Source organism: Anastrepha ludens, chromosome 5 (assembly GCF_028408465.1).
Source record: "Anastrepha ludens isolate Willacy chromosome 5, idAnaLude1.1, whole genome shotgun sequence".
NCBI lineage: Eukaryota > Metazoa > Arthropoda > Insecta > Diptera > Tephritidae > Anastrepha > Anastrepha ludens.
The window spans coordinates 40,569,945-40,587,370 of NC_071501.1; the positions used below are offsets into that span (position 1 = coordinate 40,569,945).

Here is a 17,426-nt window from a genome sequence, read left to right on the forward strand (position 1 = left end):
GCATTTGTCCTGTATTACACATACATCTAACTCTTTAATTTCGAAACCATTTAAAATAGTTGCCCACCACGCACCTTCCTACCAGCGCTTTGTAAAATCTTTCTGGATGACCTCGCACCAGAAAATGTTCTTGAAGTAACTGCACGGGCGATTACATACTATTTGGATGTCTCGGCTGAGTGCACACGCCGAATTGTTGCTATCGATGGCGCCATTAAGGCGATTTGTAATCGTTTGGTTGTCGCCGATTTGTCGTCGCGCACATCACGCGATTTAGCAGAACAATGTATTAAGGTGTTGGAATTAATTTGTACCCGAGAGGCGGGAGCTGTCTTCGATGGTGGTGGCTTGAACTGTGTGCTCTCTTTTATACGCGACTGTGGTTCACAAGTACATAAGGATACATTGCACTCTGCTATGGCTGTGGTGTCGCGCCTCTGTACAAAAGTTGAACCGAATGCACCGTGCATTCAGAATTGTGTGGAGAGCTTGAGTACTCTGCTGCAACACGAGGATCCGATGGTAGCCGATGGTGCATTGAAATGTTTCGCCTCCGTTGCTGATCGCTATACTCGCAAGTGGGTTGATCCGGCTCCATTGGCTGAGTATGGACTTGTCGAAGAATTGCTGAAACGTTTAGGAAATGCCGCCGGATCTGTTAACAATACATCAAACTCGACAGCTGCCAGTCCGGGAGCAACTTCTGGTGCTTCAACATCGGTCATCGGTAGTGCCAGTGGTGGTCACAATGACAGTATAAATGCCGTTTCTACAACTACTACTACCACAACAAATAAACCAGCCCAAACAAATGATCCTTCACGGACCTCACAATCGATTTCCACAACCATATCCTTATTATCCACTTTATGCCGTGGCTCGCCATCAATCACACACGATTTATTACGTTCACAGTTACCAGATGCAATCGAACGTGCTTTGAAAGGTGATGAACGCTGCGTATTAGACTGTATGCGTCTGGCAGATTTGCTTTTATTGTTACTATTTGAGGGACGACAAGCATTGAATCGCGTAGGAACAGCTGGTGGTGCTCAAGGTCAACTAGCATCACGTGTCCGTCGCAATGATTCCAGCGCTGAGCGAACGCACCGTCAATTAATTGACTGCATACGCTCGAAGGATACCGAAGCCCTACAAGAGGCCATCGAATCTGGTGGCATCGATGTGAATTGTATGGACGACGTTGGTCAGACACTACTTAATTGGGCCTCTGCTTTTGGCACACTTGAGATGGTGGAGTATTTGTGCGAGAAGGGCGCTGACGTTAATAAAGGGCAACGTAGCTCATCATTGCATTATGCGGCATGCTTTGGACGTCCCAGTATAGCTAAAGTATTACTCAAATATGGCGCCTATCCAGATTTGCGCGATGAAGATGGTAAAACACCCTTGGATAAGGCACGTGAGCGTGCCGATGACGGACATCGTGAGGTGGCAGCCATACTGCAATCGCCTGGTGAATGGATGGCTGCTGGCAATTTGACCACAAACAAAGATGGAGCCGATGATAATGGCATATTAGAGCCACGTGGAGATCCAGAAATGGCACCAATTTATTTGAAATTGTTTTTGCCAGTATTCTGCCGTACCTTTCAGGGCACAATGCTGGGCAGCGTACGACGGGCCAGCCTCGGACTTATAAAAAAAATGGTGCAGTATGCACAATCAGGAGTACTGAAAGGACTATGTGAGCCACAAATGCAGTTGGAGCCAGCAACAGTTACTGGCACAAATGCACAAAATTTGGGAACCCTATTAGTGGAAGTCGTGGCCAGTGTATTGGACAATGAGGTTTGTAGAAATCATAATTGCTTAACATACATTGATATAGTGATAGTGTGAAATGTAAATGTTTTGTATTTGCTGTACGGGCTTGGCTAATAACAAATTTCTTATTTTTAAATAGCAAATGATATTTTTTTTATTTTTCCAATAAGGATGATGATGATGGCCACCTAGTAGTGCTTAACATAATTGAAGAGTTGATGAGTAAAACACAAGATGAATTTTTGGACCACTTTGCACGCCTTGGTGTATTTTCGAAAGTGCAAGCTCTGATGGAACCAGATAATGAAACAAATGACACCATCACCACAACAGTCGTTCACACATCTTCTAATGCCATCACTGCTAGTGCCGAGGACCAGCAGCTGCAGAGTGGTAGCAGTGGAATAAACAGTTCAGCACAGCAACTGCAACAACAAACAACTTCAGCAACAGGTACATATGAACTGCTTATTATAAGAATGCCCTTCATTGAATATCTCAGGTAACATAGTTCGTGGAATGATCTTCTGTGAATATAAAGGCGATGATTTTAATCGCATGAATTCGACTCTTATTCGTCTTAAGAATTTGACGAGTCTTATGAGGGTTCTTACCACAATGCACAAGCAAGAGCAAATTTTTCTCACAATTTGTTTTTTTTTTTTAATACCTATCATAGGTGATTTCATGGTAAAAAAAATTCATTCATTTGGCCCTCAGTGAATTTGAAAGTATCAGCTGATCGGCTAACCTATCCGCGATCATGACAGCGGTTTGTTTACGAAAAAACTGAGATTGTGTTGGTGATATACGAAAAAAATTAACACAGTCTACGCTGTGAATACTTTAGAAATGAGCGAGCAGAAATCTACTGCCGAGTACCCGGTGTCATGGAAGCCGAAGTTAGGTTAGGTTATGGTGGTAGTCGATCTGTTCGACCAACTCACTTAGGTCTGACAGGTCTGTTGTGATACTACTTTGGCGGCGCGGGAACCTCATTTATTTTTCTTCGTGAAACTATTTTGTCGCTCTTATGAAGCGCTGGACAATCTTCACGTGACACAGTTTCGTAAGAGAATTGCTCTGATTTTAGCTAAGGCTGGACAATTGCAAAAGAAGTGCTCAACTGTCTGTTCCTCATCTGTATATCTTCTACAATATTAGCCGAGTAACTTTCAATTTCATTTTTCACCATAGGTGAAGGCCAAAACTTATAATCTATCAGTTTTGATGTAATGTTACCCTTATTTAAAAGGAAGGAGCACACTACGTTTTACTTATTCTTTAAAAGTACCATTTTACTACGGGCTCAGATTTTTTCTAGCGGCTCCAGCTTTTCAATAGACTTGAGACAAGAAAGTTTAAGGCTCTGCTATAATAGCCCACATACACATCATCTACAAAAATGTTCTTTCAAATAGCTTTGCATTGCTTCCTAGACCAAATGAGGTTATAAGCTCCAAAATTTTAAATTATAGTATCTTTTTAAACGATTTTCATCACATATCTTAAAAATAATTCACACTTGTTTACATTTAAATACACAGAAGACACCATGGAGGACGCTAAAGAAATACTGCAAGGCAAGGCTTATCACTGGCACGAATGGAGCATCTGTCGGGGACGCGACTGTTTGTACGTGTGGTCAGACTCGGCAGCATTAGAGCTCTCAAATGGTTCGAACGGTTGGTTTCGCTTTATACTCGATGGCAAGTTGGCTACAATGTACTCTAGTGGCAGCCCTGAAAATGGCAATGACAGCTCAGGTAATTGAAAGTTATATTTGTAAATTGACAACGAAATGAAGACCTAATTGGTTAAAAATGCAATAGAAATAATTCTAAAAAGTGTGTCTAGCAAGCACGGATTGTAATTGAAAGTTTGTCCATAAGTGACTAGAAAATACAAAATTCCCTGCATGGGCCTAATTGTTACCTAATGTACCTTCCAACTTATTTATTTTACAGCATTTAACTGTTTCCTTACCAATTGCTTAACTATCTTCTTCACACTTCGCTTATAAGCGACACCATACAAAAACTAAAATATTCAAATTTTGGTTGCGAATTTTTTGCTTTAGCTTTTTTCAGCCGCATTGAACTATGTATGACCTTTTATAACCCTAGGCTGTATACTATTATCATTTAATTTAAATTCATTAAAAACAATACACCTGTGTTTTTACGTCGTAGGAAGGGGTCGTGGCATGGATTCTGTTACTAGTGAAGGTGAGAGAATTATACCTTACTTTTTCATTTATTTTACATTCCTCATTTCACGTTTAGCTTGTTGCTTTATTTTAGTTCATGTTGTTTTCTTTGCATTGAGCTTTTGTTGTTGCGCCTTGTAAATTAAGTTTTTGTGTTGCAACTAATTAATTCGTTTCAATTGGTTTTACTATATGTATATATTAGCTTATTTGTAACTCATTTCTAATATTTGGTATTTCTTGTTTTGGTTCGCTTTCAAAAGCAGTTGTTGATGAAATTGGTATTAACTTGGAACTTTTTTGTTCACCACAATACTAATAATGTTGTTATTGTTTAACGTTAGGCTGTTTGTATCACCCATATAGAAGCCCTGTACTGACCTGGGTTCCCCCTAATCGTATAAAATATATTAATAAACATTCTAATAGTACACGAAATAAATGAACAGTAGTACACGAAGAAAATCGGAGCGGGGCCTTAATTAAATATGTGCCTATATTTACACACATATGTACATACATATATACTATATATGCACACATAGAATACACAAAATATCTACATACATGGGTCACAAAAAAAATATCAATAACCATGAAATTTATGTTGTGTAAGTGTGCAAATCATCACGAATAGTTTAACGCCAGACAAACGCTTCCAAATGAAATGTAGGTTCCACGGCAGTCGGTTCTATAGGGTGGGCCATGTAAAATTTGCTTTTTGAATCGCCTATAAAAAAAAACGAATCAATATTTTTTCAAACTTTTTTTTTTATTTTAAAGATTAAACATTGTCATTTATGAATGAAAAATAATATCGATCAAATGACTGCCACGACTGACTTTACAGTAGGCCATTCGATCAACCCAATTTTTAAGCACATTTTCGATTGTTTGGGCTCCAATTTCATGAATGGCAACTTCGATTTCGTGTTTTAAAGCATCAATCGTCTCTGGATGGTTCGCATAGCATTTGTCCTTACCGGCTCCCCACAAAAAATAGTCCAACGGGCTTAAATCACAGCTCCGAGGCGGCCAATTGATATCGGAATTTCGGCTGATTATTCGGTTTTCACAAACGGTAGCCAAAAGTTCGAGTGTAACTTTGGCAGTGTGACAAGTTGCACCGTCCTGTTGAAACCACATGGTGTCCATGTCATCCTCTTCAATTTTGAAACAACTCGTTGAGCATGTCACGGTAACGCTCGGCATTTACTGTAACCGCGGCTCCTCGCTGATTTTCGAAAAAAATGGCCCGATGATGCCGCCAGACCAAAAACAACCTTAAAAAATTAAAGAAAATCTAGTTAAAAGAATATATTTTTCTTGTTTTTGTTTCACGAACCTGCAAGTTATTAATATTTTGTGCTGTAGCCTTTGTTTTTAATTACTGCTTCACACCTGCGACTCATACTTTCTACGAGTTCTTGGCACTTGTTGTTAGGTATGGAGTACCATTATTCCTGAACGGCAGACCAAAGATCATCCAAATTTTTATAGGTTTTCTTTGCCACTTCCATCTTAATTTCATTCCACAGATTTTCGATTGGATTTAAGTCAGGGCTTTGAGCAGGCCAGTCCAAAACATCAATTTTTTCCGTACTAAACCAACTCTTTACTACCTTGGGGGAGTGTTTGGGGTCATTGTCTTGCATAAAACACCATTTAATGGGCATATTTTCAAAGGCATAAGGTTCCATGTGGTTTTTTAAAATATTTAAGTACTGAAAATTGTCCATTTTACTATCAATTCGAACGCGTGGGCCTATTCCGTGCCAAGAAAATGCACCCCACACGATGATATTTCCGCCACCGTGTTTGACCGTCTTCTGGGTGAACCTAGGATTGTATTCTTGGCATATCGGTCGGTGTACAAATACTCTCCCATCTGGTCCTATCCTGTTGATTTTTGTTTCGTCACTCCACAGCACGTTTTTCCAAAAATTTAGAAAGATAGCCGTTTCGAAATATTTTTTTAGACAGAATTGGTTTTTTCCTGGAAATGCGCCCAAACAAGTTTGCCTCGTTTAACCGCCTTCTAACAAGCCGAGAGGATATTTTTGTGTCCAATGACTGACTAATATCGGATGCTATCTGCCGCGATGACATAAAATGATCAACTTTCACCATCCTTATAATGGCAGCATCCGTTCGCGCATCGGTATTTCGTGGTCTTGGCTCCCGAGTTTTGACTTTTGTCAGTGTTTCGGGGTTACCAGCAACTGAATTAATTGCATTGTATACTTTTTTTCGTGAACAGCTCAAAATTTGAGCCATTTCTGCCACTTTTTCCCCTGCTTTATGTATTTGCCATATGACCCTTCTTTCTTCAATTGTTGTGTGATTACCTGACATCCATTTGTGTTAATTTTTTTCTAAACACTTTAAATAATACAAATTGTCTAACTAAACAAAATAATGTACACATCTAATGCAGGTTGCGTCTTTTTACTGCATATAAAAGCAAACTGTGCCATTTATGTGTCCACTTATAATCAGCGATGTTTACAAAAAAACTTATAACGGTAAACAACAAACCTGACAAAACGGTGCATTTAGGCGCCATAAGTTGGAATATTACTGCGGCGCCGATAATAGCACAACAATTTTGCATTACCTAAAATTTATGTTTGAAATTTTTCACATTGCGTTCATATGAAATTTTGTGCCATTTATGTGTCCATAGCTGTATATGTATATATATATTAAGCCGACTCCAAACGGCAAATCGATTTTTTTTGTGCGGAGGTTTTTCATGGCGGGAATTCACTCGGAGGTTTGCCATTGCCTGCCGAGGGGCGAACACTTAGAAAAAACTGTTTCTATCATCTGTTGTTTCATGCACGGAGATTCGAACCTGCACACTTCCGAATGGTAATCACGCATCGACGCATTCGGATACGGCGGCCGTCTAGCCATCTTATTATTTTTTTTCATACAAATATAGGTTATATTACAACAAAAGCCATATAATGGAAAGCTGCACACTTTGCACAAAATTCAACAAATTCCCATAAAAACAACAAAAACAATTATCAAAAGTCAACACTAATTTAAGCCCTCTTTAAACTTGAACAATGTTATACCTCTCCGAGCATGTGCTTTATATGGAAGAAAATTCTCAACATTAAAAATCAACACTTTTGAGCTAATATATAATGTGCATACCCGTGCAAAAATAAAAGTTCTCCTTTTAGGTTTATACAATTCGTCTAACGCTTTTCTAGTTTGTTGATCTCTTTCGAAAAATAGGATTTGTTGAAGTCTGAAAAGTAGGCATTCGTTTCTGCAATCACCTCCTCGAGCAAATAAAATCTTTTTCCCTTCAGTAATTTCTTCAAATTGGGGAACAAATAGTAGTCCGAAGGAGCAAATAGGAGGAATGTGAAACGAGTTGGCACCCTATTTCCATTAATTTTGCGAGGCCTGAGCTGGTGCTTTGTCGTTCCTCGATTCAAACGAATGCCCAACAAAAATAAATAGACCGATCTGGCTAAAACTTGGTGTGCTCTCTTCCAAGAGGTAGTATCAACCTCGATACGCACCAGTAGTGCCATCTCTCTGACTTTGTAACTTCACGCAGTGAAAACAATGCCCCGCCATTTTAAAATTGAGCGAAAACTGACAGTTCGTTTGCGAGTGAAATGCTTGTGTTTGAACACTCCGAAGACATGGCATTTGGAAGCGAAACGTCTTGGCAAAGAGTGCAAGTAAATCTTCTTTATATTTTTTGTGTGTCGATAATATTATATAATTTGTCTAAAAATACTTTTTATCTTACCAAATTTTGCCAATTATAAAATTGTTGGTTTACGTTTCTTCAATTTTCATTCTGTCGTTTCTTCTCATTTGACAATTAATGTTGCTTGCCAAATTTCACGGCGTTGAAACTTGTAAAGCGTTTTTCAGTAAGAGCGCTTCAACTTTTTTTTTTAATAAAACACAAACGGTTTGACATTTTTTTTAACTAATTTTTTTTTTATTATCGAGTTTGAACATATACATTTAAGTATGAAATTCGATTTCTTTTGCATGACCACCGCGTGCACGTTTTACGAAGTCCAATCGTTGAACCCAATTTTCGACCACTCTTTTGCATAAATCGGCCGAAATTCCAGCAATTTCGCGTTCAATATTGGCACTGAGCTCACAAATCGTCGCCGGCTTGTTACTGTAGACCAATGACTTCACATAACCCCAAAGAAAATAGTCTATAGGCGTCAAATCACACGAGCGCGTCGGCCATTCGACCGGCCCATTTCTGGAAATAATGCGCTCATCGAACTTACTCTTCAACAAATCAATTGTAGTGTGTGCTGTGTGGCTTGTGGCCCCGTCCTGTTGAAACCACATGCCGTCATATTCCATACCATTCAATTGCGGCCAAAAATAATCGTTTATCATGTCGCGGTATCGATTTCCATTCGCAGTAACGTGGCGATCGTTCTCGTCAACGAAAAAATATGGGCCAATTACGCCGCCGGCATGTAAACCGCACCAAACTGTGATTTTTTCGAGAGGCAACGGTGCCTCATGAATCACGTGTGGATTGCTTTCTGCCCAGTAACGCATATTTTGCTTGTTGACAAAGCCATTGAGCCAAAAGTGAGCTTCATCACTGAAGATGATTTTTCGACTTTAAACTTTCTTAACAGAACACGCATTTTTATAATAAAATTCAATGATTTGCAAGCGTTGCTCAAGTGTGTAGCGTTCCATGATGAAATGTATACTAATGAAGTTTACAAATGACAAGCGAAAAATAAAAAATATTGCGTCGTTCGCCCTCTCTATCGGGAAAAAGTTGAAGCGCACCTATTGAAAAACGCCTTACTTATTGGCCAAGGAATTTGTATCATTCATTCATGCGGTATAAGTCTTGCACAAGATTTGGCTAGATATATTACATAAATTCGCACTATATACTTCACATATTTACTCAATCAAATTTCATTCTGCATTGTGATTAAATCTTGGTAATTCGTCGCATTACTATTATTTTGAACACAGGTGCATGTGTGTCGCTTTGAGTGTTTTTGATGCAAATAAAACCGTTCTTGTGATGCCCTTGCGTTCCCTTTCAAATCATCTTTTGTTTTTAGATGTTTGCTTGTTAATGTGTATACGAACGTAACCTCCTCCAACTCATGAACACTTAGCTTTTTATATAATCCTGGAGGACCCATAAAATAGCCGATGGTATTTGTATTGTGTAGATAAAACTTTATTTTGGTTGGCAGCTCGGTAAGATGGTAATTCATTCCAAAGATACTTCGTCCTCAATATCATTGCTGTGTCCAACGAAGTTCTTTGATTATTGAGAATGGACTTAGATGCGCAACACGTTGACTGACTTTGGGCTTGCTCCGGATTTGTGCAGTATATCGATCCCCTCATGCCTTTGCATCCAGTTTCAGCTTCTGCATTTTTGTATACAAATGAATTGGACTTCTCAGTTGTTGTAATGGTTGTCTCAACGTCATTGAATATAGTCCTCTCATGTATTCAGAGTGGTTTGTTTAGCTGTTCGCTCAGCTACTTTTGTAATAGCGAGTATTTTGGCGGGGAAATTATTGCACTCATCTGTTAGTTTGAATGAATATTGAAGCTCGAGTTCCAAACATAATTCAGCAGCATTTACTAGCAATTATTTTCTTTAATTCGTCATTGTGTATTTATACGGATGGCTTGTTTTTAAAATCCGCTGGAGGAGTGACTCATTCTGAGTTGCTGAAGTGCTTTCGAATATTAGAGTGACCGAATAATCGTTGTCCTGTTACTTTTAGTTTTAGTACGGACTTCTGCTCGGAGTTCTTTGCATTTAGGTCCATCATATACGAGTATATGCTCAGTAACTTTTCTTTAGTACTGCTGTGCTCAGTTCACCCCGGGCAGGACTGATTACATCGTCCCAACGGTGACATATAATAGGAATTTTGCCACTCTCTTTCCATCTCGGGGAGAGTCTAGTAAGGGACTTTTACTAAACAATTTCGTCGCTATAGTCTACACCGATGGTTCAAAAAGGGATTGTGGTGTTGAAGCTGGTATTTATTTTTCATCCCAGTTGTATGGTTTTTAATTTGAAAGTTTTAGCAGTCTTTTAGCTTATTAAATTTTAGTCAAATAAAGCGCAGATATGAAGTTTGTTAAAAAATCTTATAAGTTTTTTCCTCGACGAGGTTGCGAAAATTCTCCATACAAAAAAAATTCGTGGATTCGTTGATGGAGATTTTCCACAACTGAGGATAAAGAGTGCATTGCAGGAAGAGCTGGTACTAATGGAGAGGGACAAAATAAATATTTATTAATAAATATAGGTTTTCTTGGAAAAATAAAATCAATTTGTTTTTTAACAAACCACGTAAATACTTAGTCTTGCCATAAACTCTATGACAAATTTTACGATGCATACGACGAGAACAAATTCGCAGAAAAAAGTTGTTATTTTTGCTTTTGTTCATATGCACAATATTCGCATTCTTTAACAACGCGCTTGAAGAAAATTAGACTCAACAGATACAACCAGCTTCTCGGAAGGCACGCTGTCAACGGCCATGAAAATATTATTTTCGCTGACGAGAAAATTAAATTTTTTTAATAACAATCGACAACGACAAAATCGATGCTAAAACTTCAAAAGACGCAAAAAATGTTATTCCAAGGGTTCAGTGTCCACCGTCTAGCCTCCGTAATAGTTTGGTGGAAAGTGTCTTGTAAAGGCGTTACATCTCTTCATTTCTGCGAAAAAGGGTTTAAGACCGGGCAAAAGTGTACCACCACGAGGATGTCTTAGAAGGCGTGGTGAAACAGTTGAGCAATACTCTCTTCAATGGAGAGCGTTGGACCTTCCAGCAAGATTACGCTCGATAACGCAAAAACTACCCAGCAGTGGCTAAAAAACAATATTTTTGGGTTTATAACCTCAGAAAATTGGCGTCCGGAAGTCCAAGTCTGAATCCATTGGACTATAATTTGTGGTAAATTTTTTGTATTCACATTTACAAAAAAAAGTATTCTAATTTTATATTATATCTATAACAGTCTTAACTTGTAACAGAACTTATGGCAGGACTAAGTACATATGTATGTGGCACAATTCAGAATATTTAAAAATTATTTACGTTTGTATATTTATTCTGTTTTATGATTTACCTGAACAACAATTTTGGTTAAATTCAATTGCTTTTGCAATCAATTGGCAACTCGAGCAAAGGGAAAATGAAAAATAAAAAAAATGTCCCTATAATAATGGTAATTTGCGAAATATTCCAAAAAATATATATAATTTTTAAATTACGCAATAGAATTAAAAGAAAAAGAAGGCATTATAAATTTTAGAAAGTGGACCCGGCACCTTCGACTTGTAAGTACTTTTCTAAAACCACTTTACGAAACTCTATGAAATTTACTACACAAATTGCACATCGTTCATGGCATGATATAGAGTGGCATGATGTGAAAACAAGTGAAATTTTATAACAATAAAGCCCACCCATAATAAAAACATATTTTGATTTTCGTCCACCTACATATAGATACATAAATATTTATATACATTTGGTCAATCCGAGCTATCTTAAAGAAATTTAGTAGAAATGTTAGTCTTGAATATCGTTTCTTCAAAATCGATCAGTGAACACAATCTCTAGGTGGTGGTCATTCAAAATCTCAAGATGTATAAGGTGAAAATGTTCTAGGTCCGTATATGAGATTAAGTTATACGAATTTTTAAAAGTTTTTAAAAAATTGTGCCGGCTGCATAAATTTCTGCAATTGATGACGTAAAGGTTAAATATGTTTCTTTAAGGCAAGATAAGGGCCAATATTAGCTATTTAAAAACAATTTAATCTATAGGGTTCTGTTGTCTTGGAATCGTTTTCGAATACAGAATAAAAACAAGGAGGGACAAAAATTTCGATGCAAATGAAGTAGTTCTTATAGCCTTCGTTGAGGAAAAAAAGTAGTTCAATCACAACTCATTGCATTAAGAAGCCGACAACGAACCAATAGGCTGTTAAAATCCGGCAAGGTGTATTAAATTCTTGTTGTTGTTGTTGTTGTTGTTGTTGTAGCAGTATCTTCGCCCTGTCAGTGTAGTGTAAATTACCGGTCGTCTTCGTCTAGCTCATCTAACGGTAGGCCCAGGAAACTGGCAGTTTCGACGGGTTGGGTCCAGAGGGAGAGAGGTGTTAGATGAGTGGGTTTGATGGGGCATGTGAAGAGGTGGTTAGTGTCGTGCGGGGTACCTTCACATGCAGGACATATGTTTAGTATGTCGGGGTCGATTCTGGATAGGTAGGAGTTTAACCTGCTACAGTATCCAGAACGTAGTTGTGCCAAGATTACGCGGGACTCTCGAGGAAGCTGGAGCTCTTCGTCTGCGATGGGTGGTGGTTGGACTCCGATAACGGCATTCGGGGGTCGGGAGCTTAGGAAGGTGGTAAGTGTCTCCCGATGAATGTCGTTCATAGCCTGTCTGTATACTGTTCGATCCTGGAGAGGTCTGTCCGTTTTGTCCTGGATCTCGTCCACGTAGTTGAGGAAGTGTCTCCTGATGTGCCTGGGAGGTGGCTCAGGCTCAAGCAGGTGTCTGCATGGGTGAGGCCTGCGGTGACACCCAAGCAGAAACTGCTTGCCGAGCATTTTGTTATGCTCCTTAACCGGGAGCATGTGCGCCTCGTCCTGTAAATGGTAGATAGGGGACATCAGGAGACATCCTGTCGCGGTCCTGATGGCAGTATTCTGGCAGGTCTGAAGCTTCGTCCACTGCGTATCACTGGTTCCAGGCGACCAGACAGGCGCGGCATAGTTCAGAACCGGTCGGCCTATTGCTTTGAAAGTCGACAGCAACATTTCTTTGTCTTTGCCCCAAGTGCTGCCGGCAAGCGACTTGAGGACCTTTTGCGATTCTGTACTCTCGTTGCAATAGCGGTTGTGTGCGCCGAAAAGGAGAGCAAGCTGTCAAAGGTGACTCCCAAAATTTTGGGGTTGTTTATCGTCGGAATTGGGGTATCGTCGACGTGTACCTGAAGTGGCAGCTTGACCTCCTTTGTCCAGGTGGTAAATAGGGTCGCCGTGGATTTAGTGGGAGAAAGTTTTAAGTTTCTCGCAGTGAAGAAGCGAGAAAGGCTGGCGAGGTAGTCGTTTACTTTTGAGCATAGGCCATCAATGTCATTGCCCGACGCCATTATCGTGCAGTCGTCGGCATATGAGACCAGTGAGACTCCCTCTGGTGGCTGGGGGAGTTTCGAAATATAGAAATTAAAAAGCAAGGGTGAAAGGACACCACCCTGCGGTACTCCTTGCTTTATTTTTCTCTGTTTTGAGGTTTGGTCTCGAAATACTACCGACGAGTGACGACCACTCAGGTAGTTCGCGGTCCACCTCTTCAGCCCTGGCGGGAGTGTCGACTGTAAAATGTCATCTAGTAGCGTGGCGTGGCTGACTGTGTCGAAAGCCTTTTGTAGGTCCAACGCTACTAGGACAGTCCTCTCGCAGGGGCGGTTTTGGTTAAGGCCGCGGTTTACCTGGGTGTTTATGACGGTGAGTGCCGTGGTGGTACTGTGCACTCTACGGAAACCATGCTGGTGTGGGGCTGGAGTCAGGTGTTGAGTGAGGAGTGGGAGTAGAAGGGCCTCAAGTGTCTTCACTACTGGGGAAAGGAGAGTTATCGGACGATAAGACTCCCCTTGGTTGGCGGGTTTCCCAGGCTTCAGCAGTGGGACCACTCTCCCTAATTTCCACTTGTCAGGAATGATGAGAGTGGCCATAGACAGGTTGAAGACCTTTGTGAGATATTCTACTCCCAATGGACCCAGCTTTTTCAGCATCAGCATGTTTAGTCCGTCGGGGCCAATGGCTTTTGATGGTTTCATGTGTTTGATGGCCCCCTGAACCTCGTCGCTGGTGAAAGTAAGCGGTGCACTGTTGTAGGGCAGTTTGTGCAGCCGTCTGGTGGCACAACGTTTGGATCTGTCGACCGGAGGATGCAATATAAATTGCCGGCTAAAATAGCTCGCGCATCTCTTCGGGTCCGACGAAGTACGACCGTTGAAGGTGATATCCACCTTGTCGTTGTGCTTCGTCGGGTTCGACAGGGACCTTACGGTGGACCAGAGCTTGCTCACACCAGAGGTGAAGTTACAGGACTTCAGATGCTCTACCCATTTGGTCCGCTTATGTTGGGTGACCAGTTGCCGGATCTCCAAATTGAGATCCTTTATACGAGGATCCCCGGGATCGGCCTGGCGTAGACGGTCACGCTCGTTTGCCATAACGGCTGCTTCGGCTGGGAAATTGGGACGTAATTCCCGGATCCGTCCAGCAGGTATGAAGCGAGCCGCGGCGGCTGTAATCGCCTTGCGGAGTGCGCGTTCGCCTGCGCGCACATCGGTGGGAGTGGGTAGGGCTGCGAAGATGTTCTCAGTAAATTCCGCGAATCTGGTCCAATCAGCTTTGTTAAAGTTGATATATGACCGGTGATCCGCGGAAACAAAATCGGCGGGTCTCTCGATCGAGATGATAATGGGCAAGTGGTCTGATGCAAGCGATAGCATAGGTCGCCAGGTTATGCTATTTATCAGTCCAGCGCTAGCAATTGTTATGTCAGGCGAGCTGCTACAATTGCCCACTACCCTAGTGGGGGCGTCGTCGTTTACAGTGCTGAACGTCGAATCGTCTATCTGCTCTGCCAATAGCTGTCCCCTACGATCATTTGGCAGGCTTGAATGCCAAAGATCGTGATGCGCGTTAAAGTCACCTACTACCAATCGGTTTTCTCCCCTGATGAGCGCACCAATATCGGGGAGATATCCTGCCGGGCAGCAGGTGACAGGGGGTATATAAATATTGTAAATTTCGAGCTCGGCATCGCCTGACCGGACAGCTATACCTTGACGTTCTAAGGTGCTGTCCCTGCGGTCGATGCCTTCATCAATAAGACGATACTGCACTGAATGGTGTACTATGAACGCTAGGCCACCACCGTTGTCTCGCTCGCGGTCCTTTCGGTGCACGTTATAGCCGTCCCTGGTAATCAGGGGGGAGCTAGCGTGCAGTTTTGTCTCTTGGACCGCAGCTATCTTAATTCCGAACCGACTCATGAAGTCGACTATCTCGTCAATCTTACTCGTTAGTCCGTTGCAGTTTAGTTGCAAAAGCTTGAAGCTTCGCGGGAGGGTCGTCGTAATTCGGGGGGTGAGGGATGCGTGATGTTGTCTGCGTTGGTCCTGCTGTGCGTTCCGCAAAATGGGGAGTGGCCTGATGTTGTCGGGTGGCCGCGCCACGGTGGGCGGTTGCGGGTGCAGAGCTCTGCAGCAGGGGGCAACGTAGTCGCGTGTCCACTCACGGGTGGTGTGCAGGCCGGAGCACCTCCGAAAGTGACACCAGCCACTGCAAGAACTGCATTGGACAGTTGTCAGGTTCCGAGGTACTACGGTCTGGCACACGGAGCAGACTGTGCGGGGGACCAAGAGCTGCTGGTTTGTCCCCGCACTGGGGTAGGAGCAGGAGGGTTGTGGGTTGGAGAGGGAGTCGTGTTGCTCTTGGGGGCTCCTGGCCGTTGAGGTGTTGTTAGTGGCGGCAGTGTGATGTGCCGGCACTGAGGGCAGTGTCGCCGTAGAGGCGGTGACCGCCTGTGGGCGGGAGCAACACGTGGCCACATACCTTGTGGACCACTCCCTGTGAGTCTTAAGGCCTGAACAGGTCTTAAGATGGCACCACCCGTTGCACTGGTTACACCTAACCGAGGTGGAGTTCGGGTGGAGCCGTTTGTGGCAAATGCAGCAGTAAAATACTTCAGGTCCGGGGTTGGGTTCGACGCCAGCCCGGAAGAGAAGTATTTGGAGCAAACTGGCTGCAATGAGTTGCTCCTGTGACGAAAGGTTTTGGGTAAAATACGGTGCACTAGACAGGGCTAGTGTACTGGGGCGGCAGCCCTTGGTCGGGAATAAAAACCCGAGTCATTCCGGTAACGTAGAACCGGCTGCCATGGGAATGTGTATTAAATTCTTCTTCTTAATTGGTGCGATAACCGCTTACGCGATTTTGCTAACCGGCGCCAGTTGAACACACCAAGTGAAGCCAAGTCCGTCTCCACCTGATCTTTCCAACGCAGAAGAGCCCTTTCTCTTCCTCTATTGCCACCAGCTGGTACCGCATCGAATACTTTCACAGCCAGAGCGTTTGCATCCAATCGGACGACATGACCCAGTCAGCGTAGCCGCTGTATCTTTATTCGCTGCGCTATGTCTATGTCGTCGTAAAGCTCACACAGCTCATCCTTCCATCGCCTACGATATTCGCCGTTGCCAACGTGCATAGGTCCAAAAATCTTCCGCAGTATCTTTCTCTCCACTCCAAGCGTCGCTTCATCGGATGTTGTCATCGTCCAAGCTTCTGCGCCATACGTTAGGACGGGCATGATGAGAGTCTTGCAGAGTGTTAGTTTTGTTCGTCGAGATAGGACTTTACTACTCATTTGCCTACTTAGTCCAAAGTAGCACTTGTTGACAATAGAGATTCTACGTTGGATTTCCAGGTGCATTAAATTGGAGTGTAGAAATCTCACAATATCACATACGAGGACGCGTTCATCGGGAACTCAATGTATCCTCAGGGAGTGACAGTTTACTGGCATAATTGACCAATTTTTATATGAAACGGCTCCCATTTTCGGTCAACGGTAGGTGCTACAGAGGTAGGACCAACGATTTTTAGTGATCGGAAGTTGAAGACTTCCAAGACTTGGACGATTTTTGGTTTCAGTAAGCGCGCTATGTCACACATACCTTGCCACAACTGTTCTTTTGCGGGCCAAGTTCGGTAATCGTGTTGTCAGCCGACACGGAGATATCAAATAATGAAATACTTAAAATAAGGACGAAAGTGAAAGTGAATATGTAGGTATGGAAAGGAATAAAGATAAATATGGATATAAAGAGCCGGATAGATATAGAGGCAATTATAGACATAGATAGAGTGATAGAGATAAAGGTAACGAGACAAAGATAAAACTGGTTGATTTTCAACCACTGGGCGCACACTAGTAAGTATAAATGCAATAAATACAGTTGGAATTATCAAGGATACGTTTTACTAACTTTATTTTCACCTCAGAGCGTTCATTATAGCGAATCACTCAAGTGTCTCGCAATGAGTCAAAGCGGAGCGATTGTGCAAGTTGTATAGGGTTATTCAATAGGTGCGCTTCAACTTTTTTCCGATAGGGAGGGCGAACGACGCAATATTTTTTATTTTTCGCTTGTCATTTGTAAACTTCATTAGTATACATTTCATCATGGAACGCTACACACTTGAGCAACGATTGCAAATCGTGCAAATTTTTTATGAAAATAATCGTTCTGTTGCTGCTACTTTAAGAGCATTACGGCCATTTTACGGTCCATTTAACAAGCCGTCCCGTTT

General features: G+C 41.9%; 1 protein-coding gene across 9 annotated transcripts in view; it reads left to right on the forward strand.

The window, feature by feature from the left end:
- The window catches only part of LOC128864053 (E3 ubiquitin-protein ligase Ufd4), a 41,914-nt gene that overhangs the window by 6,521 nt on the left and 17,967 nt on the right, over positions 1 to 17,426 (forward strand). For 7 of the 9 annotated variants that reach the window (XM_054103532.1, XM_054103538.1, XM_054103537.1 and 4 more), the window contains exons 4-7: positions 60 to 1,812; positions 1,959 to 2,241; positions 3,336 to 3,554; positions 3,981 to 4,016. In XM_054103532.1, coding sequence (XP_053959507.1) covers positions 60 to 1,812; positions 1,959 to 2,241; positions 3,336 to 3,554; positions 3,981 to 4,016 — 2,291 coding nt within the window. The remainder of the gene's footprint in view (positions 1 to 59; positions 1,813 to 1,958; positions 2,242 to 3,335; positions 3,555 to 3,980; positions 4,017 to 17,426) is intronic. The other 2 variants (XM_054103539.1, XM_054103540.1) reach the window with 1 other exon arrangement.